This window comes from Alnus glutinosa, chromosome 10, assembly GCF_958979055.1.
Source record: "Alnus glutinosa chromosome 10, dhAlnGlut1.1, whole genome shotgun sequence".
NCBI lineage: Eukaryota > Viridiplantae > Streptophyta > Magnoliopsida > Fagales > Betulaceae > Alnus > Alnus glutinosa.
The window spans coordinates 6,935,337-6,948,673 of record NC_084895.1 but is presented as its reverse complement, the minus strand read 5'-3'; the positions used below and the strand labels follow the sequence as shown (position 1 = coordinate 6,948,673).

General features: G+C 35.0%; 1 protein-coding gene across 1 annotated transcript; it reads right to left on the bottom strand.

Annotated features, from left to right (window-relative positions):
* Positions 1-46: 46 nt before the first annotated feature.
* Positions 47-9,569, bottom strand: LOC133879722 (uncharacterized). Its single transcript, XM_062318432.1, has 9 exons — positions 9,434-9,569; positions 9,211-9,277; positions 8,703-8,912; positions 7,763-7,944; positions 7,165-7,336; positions 6,867-7,078; positions 4,056-4,181; positions 3,858-3,961; positions 47-487 (listed from the first exon to the last, which is right to left on the bottom strand). Exons 1-9 carry the CDS (start codon positions 9,471-9,473, stop codon positions 266-268), a joined length of 1,335 nt encoding a protein of 444 aa, XP_062174416.1. The 5' UTR covers positions 9,474-9,569; the 3' UTR covers positions 47-265.
* Positions 9,570-13,337: the final 3,768 nt, after the last annotated feature.

The window sequence follows — 13,337 nt, the reverse complement described above, 5'->3', positions numbered from 1 at the left end:
CTGTCGTTGAAATGTAAATGATTTTTTGTGCACCAAAAACTGTAAATGCCCAAATTCAAATGCAGAATATATAGCATTCTGAAAATACATTGCCATCTTTCCTGCGTTCTGCTAGGTGATTATCACCACAATCATCAGCATATAGGAACCATAAACCAAACCATATACATAGATATACATAGACACCCAAGTATTCAATTACAATTCTTGTTTGTGTATCAGTGGACTTCAAGGCATCAATCACTTGACATACAAGCTACACATTCTAGTCCAACCACAAGTGCCGAATTGCATGCCAATTTATCTCAGGATTAGTAAAAGCTCTTAGAGGTTTTGCAAGAGACTTTGCTCGACGGCCATGATGAATATACGCATGATGCACATAAGCTGAGATGACAGCGATTCCCACGCATATTAATAGCAATATACATGCACGCAGCGATGCTGTATAGCCTGTATGAACCTGCACATTCTTAACTGTATGAACCTGCATATTCTTAACACAGTCAGCATACCTTCTGAAGACATCAGGGCCATTTACATGAAAGTTATTAATTGTCCCATTTCATGTGCTTTATACCAGCAGGACAAAATAAAAGTGAGTAAATGTCTCATGTATTCCATGATTCTCAAGAAATAATGTAATCCCTTCTGATTCAATTGCCTGATAAATCACTGGGTAATAACCATCAATGGAAACTAAATTACCACTGAAAATCCAATGCACGCAAAGGAATATATTCTATTTCTTAATGCTAGAGAAGGAACTAATTTTGAAAGCTAGTTAAAGCATGATGAAAGCAATTACAGTCCCAAAGCTATCCAAATATTTGTTCCAGTCGATGTAAATGAAAGCCACTGCAAATTCAGAATTCAGAGCAACATCTGTTTGAAAAAATTTAGGGGCTTTAGAAAATGCCACAATTTTCAATCTGAATCAGCAAAAGCAGGAGTGAATGATTTTCTACACATGCCTCTACAGGTAAATGAAAATTTCTCAAATTTAAAATATCTTTAATAGAAATATTATCTTCAGTTCTACACCATTCTAAAACCCCAGCTAACTATTACCCTACTATAACGAGACTCTTTAACTCCCCACCCAAGACGCTTGCACACCCTCATGCATACAACACACACAAACTTTAATATGCTCTTTATCACAACTAAGATGAATTAAGACGAGCTAATGTAAATCCATATTAACCATTAATTATTGTTAAAATTTATCATTAGAGTTAGTTAGATAAACTAACTTTTATTTTTAAACTTTTTGTCATGAATGGACTATTAATATTATATTTTTTTGATAAGTACTATTAATATTATATCCTATAACTTTATCTACAATCTTAAATAATCCAATCTCAAGTTTATATAAGTATGTTTTACAATACACTTTATATAAGTATGTTTAATAATACACACAAAAACAATATACATACACATATCTATATCAAGACTCACAATTATAAAAATTCAAACTATATCTATCACCTTAGGAAGACAATTTCCTTTCATCCTCTTAAATACTTAAAATATTTTCAGCACAAAGTTATAAACAATACTATAAATAATCATAAACATAGAGTTATACAAGCTTATACGAGCTGAGCCGAGTTTATACGAGTTTGACTTCTTTAATAAACAAGCATAAATTTCTGTTCAAGTTCGATTCGTTTAATAAAAAATTGAACTCAAGTTGAATTTATATGAGTCAAGCTCGAGCTGTTTATGAATAGCTCTGTTCATTTAAAGCGCCCTATAATGACCCTCTGAACATTGTATCCTGTCTTCCAAAATCTATAACTTGGACCTATATACCAAGAGTGAATTGTTTTAAAGATTATATAATGATGACAAGCAACATGGGATAATGAAATGTGCCTACACTTTCAACACAATAAACACTTTAGCAGATACAATATCATACTGAGACTACCTAGACCATTCTAAAACCCAGGTTAACTATCTATTAAAAAAAAAAAAAAAAAAAGGAGCTAACTATTACAATACCATGGCTAACTATTAAAATATCATACTGAGACTCTTAGCTCACTATCTAAGACACTCACATGCAAAGATTGTAATAGACCGGATTTCTATGAAGTGTGAAGGTATTGCATAGATATTTCTCAAGTTCCACATTCGTTTTGTGTACTAGGTGATTATATAAACAATTGTAGTGAGCCCAAATAAGTGATTAAATCTTTTGAGTTTTCATTGGGAAATGTGGCCGTAATGATCAAAGTCAACTTAGAAACGCCAAGTGACGCCGGGCACTGCAATACAATATGGATCCTAACAAAAACACCACAAATTTGAGTGGAAGAGACCGTAATATCCTAAATTATGTAGATTATGAAGTCACTACATTGGCATGTGCTAAGGCTCACATTTAATGTGTACTGGAAGGAGCTGGATTATATAAAAGATCACAGGAGCCTCAATAAGCGACCAGTCCTTTTGAGTAATTGCGCAAATGTGGCTAGTGCATCTTGGGTCGTGACAAATGAGCACACAACACACGTATTATAAAGGATTGGTAGAAACTTTGATAGAAACTCAACACAACTAAAGTGAATTGAACATAAACCTCCATGCTGTCCCCTTGATCCTACATTAATAGCTTTTAGGATCTTCAATTTTTACTGGTGCATCACCCCGGCAGGCTAACCCACAAAGCTTGCACCTGCCATTGACTTTCAAAATAGGATCTTCAATTTTTACAGGTGCATCATTCAGGCAGACTAACCCAAAAGTTCAAGGTTAGTTAAAGTTCAACCATGTAACCTTTGCCAGCATAAAGTTGGCTAGCCTCAGCTTGACTTGTTTTAACCCCAGTATGACATATCAGGCTACTAAGTATAAAGCAATGGTTGCTTCCACATGATGAAAATTAAACTACTGGACCATACAAGGACCCTTTGAATATCATGTCCGATCTCACAGAATCTACAACTTGGACCGATATATAATGAGTGAATTGCTTTTAAGATTATTTAATAATAATGGCACTGTCTAGGATAATGAGATTTGAATTCAAGCTATTCTTTCAACACAGGAAGATCCTTCACAGAATTCAGGCAAATATAAGGGAAGGCCAAAATACTATATCAATAGCATTCTTTGCTTATTCCCCATCTAGTAAGTTCCTCATGCTATCCAGTCATAAAACAATAGTCTCCATTAGATCCAATGACTATTATGGATTTAAAAACAGTAAACAGGCAGTTGAATTGGGTATGTTTGAAACAACGAAAGGGTCCAATTCCCTAGGGCATGCAAATCATCAATGTGGCGGGTAATTGGCTTTTATATTCAATCACTTTCTCAATGAAGCACTTCTAAATTGCAACACAACTTCAAAAACTCACTGGTCAGTAACAAAATGGCAATCTAGAATGAGAGAGTTTTTGCACTGCCAATACTGCCAACTACTTTAAGAACCAAGAGAAAACAGAATTCTGCCTGAAGTGTGCACATAAATTGAGTGAAATGCAATACATAGCGAGAAAAGAATTGAGGGGGGAGGATCAGCTGTTCTGTAAATATTTGGAATTTCAGAATTTCAATAAGTTGGCTGACGGTATAGAATGTCTTGTAAATTTGATGTCATTGAAAACATACTAGAGTTCCATAAACTTATTGAATCAGGTGCTTCTAACCAGTAAATCTCGATGCAGTGATTGTGAGACTGTGCTATTAATAGCAGTGTCGTAACATTCCCAAGATGTAGAAGAATAATGAATTCATGTCAAATCATATATACTGCTCCTTGGAAGGAAAGAAAAAAATTCAAATACCCCATAAGAGAATTGAAACTCTTTAGATAAATACAGCAAGAAAGACCGCACCTTGTTCATTATCCAGCTCTTATGAGGAAGATTTTTATCGGCGTGCTCAAGGGAAAAGCGTAACAGGTCAATGATTGTCAACTCAGTTACTGCATCACAGCTTTCTGCAAGAAGAAAGAAAAATGATGAACCATAAATTTATTGATCAAAAACCTAATCTGAAAGCAGAAAAAAGAGCTAGATAACTTAAACTGTCACCTGGAATGTCAAAAATCTGTTTTGCAGGTGGAATACCCAGCAGCTCTCCCAAATGGACACGGACCCGAGCGCGGTCTGAAAGCGAAAGTAGGTCACCATGCGTAACAACAACAACAGGCTTGTCATCTGTAATGAAAATAGAAGCATCCAGCCATTATTACCTTAAAATTATGCATAACATGTTATATTTCATTTCCAACGATGATCACAGTAAGCACTGCACTGTTCACAAACTGACACTTATCCATATTATGACTATTGAAAGACCAAAACCCAGACCCAAACACATTATTTGGGGCCAAAAATGTCTTCTTGATTGTTGTAGGGTCCATAGGACCGGCCTTTGGCTTCCAAAAAAAGTACTCAGCCATAACCAGGTTATGGCTGCAGCAATCTTAGTTTCCAAACAACAATAGTTACACTCTATCATCACCCTAAAACTTTATAGTATTACAGTTTCTGATAAAAAAAGTACTCAGCCATAACTCCACAAAAGAACATTGTTGGGGGAAGCCTTGTTGAGTCACCTTGGACTCCAGACAATGAGTGAGTGCTGCAGATCGAAGGTTGGTACACTTGAACAAAGAGTGAATAAGGCTGGTTATGGCAATCAATTGTCAGTATGATACTAGAAATGTTTAAAGTTTTTTTCTAAAGTGTAAGACGGTATTTAAGGATTTTACTTGGATAAAGACAGTGTGTATGTTGAACGTTGTTGGATAACCACAAGCCTTAGTCCCTACCAGCTGGGGTCAACTATGCAGATGAAAAAGAAAAAGGAAGACAAAGGCAATCATAAAAAAGATAAAAAGGGATCATCTGCAAGTATCATTAATTAGCCATGAAACGCTTTTAGTCTAAGACCAGGACTGTTTGAATACTTTAGTCATGTTGAAGTGTAAACATAATGTACATTGCCCCTCGTTGGTTCATGGAGGGAGACAGGAACAAGAAGTACTATAAAAAATCATTTGGATAAGTTGACAATGGATAAAACTCCGGAAACAAGAAGTCCAAAGCAACCACTTTCATCATAGCCCAGAATCAGAACACATGTCGTTGTTTCTCCATAGGCATCCTTGCAAGTAACCATAAAAACATGTCATAAAAAGATTATAGAAACAGTTGTTCAACGTTCCTCATTAGTGGCTCAGGGCATTGGAAGCATCTTTTGAGATAATCTGGCAATGGTCAGGTGACCCATAAAAGATGAGATCCTACTACTCCTGCCTCTCAAGTAGGTCAATAAATTAAGTCCGCCTAAAAGATCTCATAGGTGAAGGATTGTCAAAGGGAGAAATTTCTTAACACCGAGTTCATTTCTGATTTGGAATTTGGTAGCAGTTACAAGTATTATGCAATCATCCAGTTTTATCTTCAAATTTTAATTATAATCTTCTTACTAAAAACAGGTCGAATTTCAAAATATCTCATAATCGAGTGAAATTGGTGTTGAAGCCTCTAAAGGACCCAAGAGAATATTTCCTTAAGGTTAAATTATATTTTCCCAACTTATGGTATAGGTCGAGTTCAATTCGTCAATCTTTGGTTTTGAAAACTTTATCCTAAGATATGTTCTATTAGCATCTACTAAATAAGGTGGAATATTAAACTAGCTTATTGTGCTTTGGGCTCTTATCAAATAGTTCCTTAGGTTTCCAATTTAAGCAAATAGTTCCCAACGTTTTGACTCATCAACTAGGTCCTTCCGTCCATTTTTCTAAGAGAAAACTTGTGAAATTCCAATCATACATCCAAAGACAAAAATTGCCCAAATCACAAAAACAAAAAATAATAAAACAAAAAGAGTAAAAAATGAAAAAGGACGAGGCAGAGGCAGAGTGGGGCCGACACTCCCCCCTTGGCGATGAGTACAGGCAAGGTCGTCTGCCCATATGCCACCTCAGCCCACTGAGTTGCATTTTCTTCTAATTTGAACTTTAGTCACTTTTTTTCTTTAATTTTTTTTTTTTTTTTTTTTTGTTCTTTGGGACAAATTGGAGTTTCACAACATTCTGTTAAAAGAAATGGATGGAATGATCTACTTGATACAACCCAAAAAATAAGGAGCTACTTGATAAAATTAAAAATTATGGAGCTATTTGATAACAGCCTAAAGCATAGGTGGTTAATTTGATATTTTCCCTAAATACACAATGGGGCAACCAGTCATTACATAAAATACTGATAGGTAAGTGTTATTTTCCTAAAATAAAGGTGGGTAATGTGCTATTTTTCTAAATCACGTGTGGTAACATGTCACTTTTTTTTATGCACGTGTATGCACATGCAAGTTTTGACAGCAGCTATCGACGAGTAGTCGAGATACTTCAGTTGAATAAAGTATAACTTTTTAGACCACACAGATTGTGGAAACCCAACTCACTCTATACGACAGGTGAGAAAACGTGAAATTAACCCAATAAAGTATTCCTTCTGTAAAAACTGATTTGGCTTTGCAGGACCTTATTTGAACCTGCATCCCTCCAACAAGAGCTTCAGCAAGATTTTTGCTAGTTAAATATTGTAGATTCCTGGGATGTTAGCCTTATCTTTCAATACCTGATATTTCTCAGTGTCTTTGTTTTCAGAGGAGATGTAAAATATAATTTTCTGCTTCTTTTATATATGTTTCTTTGGGCAGTACTATAGTCACCCCCTAGTGTATTCTTTTCCCTGTTAGTACTAAATTTATTAATTTTTGAAATACAGAGGAAAAAGCAAGCGACTGAGAAGTTATGAAAGCTAAATACTTACATGAAATCTAAAAAGATGTTACCAGGAAAAAGGAAATCAAGGATGTCCTAATACCTTTGAAGGACAAGTATGGGCAGCTAAATGCTTCAGCAATCGTCTGGATATACTTCATGTATGAATCATCATTACTGTCCATTGCTTTCAAAACTGAAATCCCATTAACAACAAAGATGACAAAATTGACCATCCTGATCTCCCTAGACGGAAAACCATTCCAGCGGGCCTTGCACTTCATACTGGTTCTTAAACTTGGACTATCAGAACCCCTGGCAAGCAATTCAAAGAAGTGAGGTAATTCAATGACAAAAAATAAACCCTGGAAGTAAGGATACAAGAACTCTAAAAGTCAGACCTGATAACAGGATCCCCGTGATGAACACCTTTCGTCAGCCAACGCTTTAGCATTTCAGTGTTCTCAGATGAATCATCAGACAAACTGCGTGTGTCATAAAGACAAAATGACATTGAGCCTTTTGGAATCATATATTCGTGAAGGAAGTAGGTCCCATCTCCAACAGATGTATCTGGCACAAGAAGAAACACCAAGAGATTGAAACTATAGAAATAAATGATTAAGTGTTATAATATTAATTAAATAATTAAATTCGCAATTTTCTATCAATTTACGCTTTTGAGATAAGTAGTGATTTAACATGGTATCAAAGCAAAGGTTTTGAGTTCGAACTATGTCTCTATAATTCACCTTCGATTTCAATTCAATATTTCAGATGTTGGATCTCACTTATTAAAGGAAGAGTTTGAATCCAAACGTAAGGAGGAGTGTTAAAATGTTAATATAATAATTAAATTTACCATTTCTAATCGGTTTAAGTTTTTGGGATAAGTGGTAATTTAACATTGAGTTCATCCCCTAATTCAAAGAAAATATAAAGACAGCATCCTATCATGATTCACATCTGAATTTCAAATCAAACGCTAAAGAATTATACATGATACTTGTGCTCTTTCTGATACAAACTTGTCTTCTTCAAACACCCTGGAGATTTTATTTACAAGACTGCTTTTTCCAGATCCCTTCAGACCAACTAATATGAGCGAGGTTGTCTTTGGCACATCATAATCAGTCAATTGCAAGCCACCCACCTTCTCAATCCATGCTCCAGGGACATAGCTGTCAAGTTCAACTAGCAGGTCATTTCAGGCTAGACATAACCTCTGTCTCTACTACAATGAACAATAAAGTCCTTAAAGGACAGTTATAACATTTACTGCATGATGACAGTTTAAAATGTTTAGTTTTATGGTTTATGGTAATGAAAGCTGCATCTTTTATCTAGTTATAGTCCAGAAATACTAGTAATTTTTCTCTATCTTCTCAAGTTTCTTAGTTTACTTTACCATACAAGCATACAGTGAAAAAACAGAAGTGCACCCTGTCTATTCTTTATTTTCAATGTATGGTGCAGGCATGTGCATTTCCACGCAGGTGCATGTGTCCTACATCTTGCGCTTGGGTGATTAATTATATTAAGTTGTTACTCCAGAGAACAAGAAAATTCGAGGCTTAACCTCATATCCACAACATATCTCAAGACAGTTATCTTTGTTTATCCAAATGTATAAGGGAGTGTGACACTAAGTTTTAGATTATGACAACCATTAAAGACAACTACACAATTTCATACAAACTTTTGAAAAAATAAATTCAAATAATAAAACCAGAAAAGTTTCCTTTGGAGTTAAAGACAAGTATGGGTCTTTATTTCCAAAGGAAACTCCACCCCCCACATAAATAAAGTATGGGTCACCAATATAATTTTTTTTTTTTTTTTAGAAAAAGAAAAAAAAAGAAAAAAAAAGGAGTATGGGTCAAGCTACTCACTTACATACAAGATACATGCTTCATCTAACAACATATTACATTAGTACCTCAAGATTTTGCTCGTCGCCGCATTCAAATTCTTGCTACGAATCCGCAATTCATCATAACTCTGCAGGACTTCTCTATAAGCACTGTGTCTCCTCCTCCGATTGGCTTCAAAATCCAAAGCCGCTGAAGAAAACCGACTGCCCAATTCATCGAATTCCCCCTTGTTTTCTTTGGTGGCACTATCCTCAACTTCCATGCTTATATCATCCCTGAACCATTGATATAAGTCAGACTTTTTTGGTTTATTAAGAAAGTGAGGTAAAAAAAAACAATAAAAGTATTTAGTACTCAGAGATTGAATCCCAAGCTGAACCTAAATGAGTTATATTGACAGCAAGTTTGTCAGCTTCTCTATAAACCAAAACAACAATTTGAAGGTTCTTTGTTATTATTATTTCGATAAGTCGATTCTGACTTCTGAGGATTCTGTTTTCTTCTTTTTCCCTACATTTTCTCCCCACACAAACAGAGGATTAGGAAAAGAAAATAATCTCTTTCATCACATGCCTGAGAAAAGTAGGGGTTTGGGGTGGCAGTTGTGGGAAGTCTTGCTCCAGCGAGGACAACTCTTCTTCTGCATAATCAGCAAGTGGGGTTAGTTACAGTCCCACGATTGGCTTACAGAGTCAAACACCCTGTTTGGTTCCCGGGAAAACCCGAGTGAAAAAGCAACATATTCTAGCATTTCAAAATTTCCCCAGAACCAAACGCGAGAGAGATAGAAGTGTACCAGTAGTGGAAGAGGGAGGGGTGATCGTATCACCGCCCATGCTTGCTTGCTTGAGAGAGAGAGGAAATGGTGACAAGGAATCTGATTGGCTTCTGAGCTGTTTCTTGTCTGCTAAGACTCTGGGTTGAGTTGAAGAGGTGGTTGAGATTATTTGTTTTAAAAGAGACAGTTGATGAGGTGGATGACGAAGGTTGCTGACGTGCCAACAAAATGCCGCGTGTGCTCCATGCGGGCAGGTTTGACTTTTTTTTTTTTAAATATATATATATATATATATATATATGAGAAATGATCCTTACACTCATTTCTCACAACAGCTCCACAACAAACTGACGTGGCTGATAATATTTTATTATTTTTTTTGTTTTGTTTTTTTTCTTTTTGTAAAAAAATAATAAAATATTACCAGTCACGTCAGCTTGTTGTGGGATTGTTGTGAGAAATAAGTGTAGGGATCATTTCTCTATATATATATATATATAATGCTACACATCTAAACACTTTTTTTTTCCTAGAATTTAGTTCCAATCTGATATGTTACAATCCAATGAGATCTATCATTTTGAGAAATATGTCACAATCTCATTGAATTTTGACACATCAAATTGAAATCAAATTAAGAAATGATTTTTGCACATCACTTGTACATCTTTCGTACATCACTTTTTTAAATCAACTATTAGATCTATAGGACCCGCGTGTGAATCCTTGTGGGTCTTACAAATGGAATTTGATTCTTGTACAACATCAATACAACAATTGCACAACAACCCCTCACATGAGGGTGGGGCCCAGTATGTGGGACCCACCCTCATGTGAGGGATTGTTGTACAGTTGTTGTATTGGTGTTGTAAATCTAACATTTTCCCTTACAAATTTAATGGTTGATTTAGAGAAGTGATGTACAAAAGATGTACAAGTGATGTGCATGTAACATGTCCCAACCAAATTCTAGAAAAAAGTATTGAAATGTCTAACATTTCTCATATATATATATATATATATATGAAAAACTTAGAGCATCATCAATAGACTCTTTAAAATTTTACTAAATATTAGTGGAAATATCTACTTTTTTTGTGTTTAACTATCACTTTTAAAAAATTCCCTACATTAAACTCTCTAAATATTTTTTTATTTTAAATAAATATTATTTTTTATTAGTTTTGGAGCAACCATTTTAACTATTTAAACGTGAAAAATTGAAGGGGATTGATTCCCCTTGCAAGGATTTGGCGGAAACAAAAGAAAATAATAAAAAAATGAATAGAAAAATGATTTGGATGGTTAAATATAAAGAGGATTTTTGCCGTTCACCATTTTAGAAAAACTTTAAAGAATTTGAAGTACGGAGTGTTTTGACAACTTTTATCAAAATTTGATAAAAATTTTTAAGTAGAGAGCCCGTTGAAATGCTCTTACCGGGCATTTCGTATATTCATTCTTATCGAGAAGTACTCATTGGACTATGTATTCTTTGAATAGTTATATTCATTGAATTAAAAAGTAGCCACAAAAGTCGGTTGTGAATCTACCCTACGCACTCACAGAGGATGTGAAAGGAGGACGGCAATGGGAGGGGAAGAGGGGAGAGGCAAAGTCATAATCTTTCTCCCCACGCGCTCACAAAGGAGGTGGAGGTGGAGGTAGAGGTGGAGGTGGCTCTCACAGTCACAGGTAAATAAGAGGAAAAATCCCTTATTCAGGGTGCGTTTGGGATTGCGATTTCGTAGATAATAAGTGCGATTTTAAACCAAATCGCAGAACATAGATCGTTTGGGAACTGCGTTTTTAAAAATTGCGATTTGAAAACGCAAAAAATCTGCTTTTTCAAATCGCAGATAAGATGGTGTTTTTTTGAAAACGCAGAATTTTAAAGGTAAATTCGCGATTTTAAATGCTAAATTGCGATTTTGTCAAACGCTAAACTGCGTTTTTAAAAATCATTTTTTTCAAATCGCACATTTTAAAATCGTTATTTTAAATCGCACTTATTGAAATCGCAACCCCAAACGGACCCTCAATAAGGGATGAGCTTTTCTCGAAGCATTGACATTTTGAGAGAAAGAAGCGGCAGATTAGACTAACCTCGTATTGAATAAAATAAAAACAATATCGGAAAATGTTGAGATATTTTAATATGAGACGTAAATATGAGATGTAAACACATCGACAAAAATAGAATATAAAGAGATCAAAATTGCTCCCTAATTGGTTGTTTCTTTTATTCAAAATACTACTTTTTTTTTTTTATAATTTTGGAATAATTACACCGTTGGTCCATGTAGTATGCCCTAATTATTTTTCACTTCCTATGGTTTAAGAAGTTCATGAGAGGTCCTTATGGTTACCAATAATTACAAATCGATCCCTACAGTCAAATTCAGTTAAAAATTTTAACAGATTTCGTTAAACGCCACGTGTCGCCAATAAAATGGTGACACATGTCCATTTTAATAAAAAAAAATATAAATTTATTAAAAAATAAATAAATATACTTATTTTTTTATTAAAAAAAAAATTGCGCGCCACCCCGGCCACCGCCATTTTTTTTTTTTTTTTTTTTTTTTATAAAAAAATAAGTTTATTTATTTATTTTTTAATAAATTTATATTTTTTTTTATTAAAATAGATACGTGTCACCATTTTATTGGCGACACGTGACGCTAACGTGGCGTTTGACGAAATCTGTTAAAATTTTTAACTGAATTTGATTGTAGGGATCGATTTGTAATTATTGGTAACCACAAGAAGCTCTCATGAACTTCTTAAACCATAAGAATTGAAAAATAATTATGACATACCACATAAACCAATGGTACAATTATCCTTTTTATTTTAACTACTAACTCTTAACTATAAGCTCCAATAGTTTACTCTCAAATTCGTTAAAATGTTAAATTTTAATCATTTTCTTTTATTTAATTTTTTTTTTTTTTTTTTTTTTCACTTTTCTCTCACTCTCCGGTCTCCCCCTCACTCTCCGGTCACGCAGTGCCAGTGGCTTGAAAAGAAGAACCTCCAGCACTCCCCCGCCGGTCTCTGATCGGGAAGACCATGGATGCAGTTTTGCCTCACATCAACAACTCCACTTTTAATCAGCTTCCTACACACAGGTCCTACACTGGTGAAATAGTTATAACTTATCTGACAGAGAAAGATTCAGCAAATTCCCTAGCTCGCACACCAACTCCGGCACCTGCCCATACAGAAAGTTTCCGGCAAAGTTCAGCTGCTCAATCGGGCCTCTCTCACGGTTTCTGCCCATTTGGGTTCACAGGTTCACTACCGGCGGCGACCCAGTCCTCCGATCTCTCAATATCCCTCACCCCTGAATCTCCCTGTTTCTCTCCCGGTCTCTCGCCCTCTCTGTGGCTCGGACGAGAAAGAAAGAGCAAGAACAGAAGAAGAAAATAGAGGAAAATATTAATAAAAAAAATCTTAACAGATGAACAGATATTGCCTATGTACTGTTCAGGAAAAAAAGAAAAGGGAAAAAAAAGAAAAGGGAAAATATTTACTGTTCAGGAAAAATGCTCAATAAGCTTCATTTTTGGGCCTCAAATTCTACTGTTTTTCAAGGCGAATTTGCATTTGAAGATATTTCTGTTGTTTTATGAAATATCCCAATTGACATTCTAGGAGGGTTTTGGGCATCAAATTTCGCCAGAGTTATTGCAAGATCCTTATTTTGGTTCCTAGATTGATTTTGTTTTGGAATTAGCCTTTTACTATTTTTGGTAAATTTAAGTGTCTTAAAGCTATTTTTTAAGTCTGGCTTGTGAGCTAAGTTGGTCATTCAAGTTTTAATAATAATTTTGTGTTTCTCCAGAGAAGATTGACTTTCTTCCTCTATGTATCTTGGGAGATTAGGGTTCTTTCTCAAACCCTTGTGGATTCTTTC

What these genes read in the sequence shown, in the direction of transcription:
- LOC133879722 (XM_062318432.1), bottom strand. Translation starts at nt 9,473, where the DNA reads ATGGGCGGTGATACGATCACCCCTCCCTCTTCCACTACTG. An exon ending in CAAACCCCTACTTTTCTCAG is followed by an intron (nt 8,913 to 9,210) that starts GCATGTGATGAA and finishes TCAATGGTTCAG; the next exon opens with GGATGATATAAGCATGGAAG. An exon ending in AGAAAGAGCACAAGTATCAT is followed by an intron (nt 7,337 to 7,762) that starts GTATAATTCTTT and finishes TTCTTGTGCCAG; the next exon opens with ATACATCTGTTGGAGATGGG.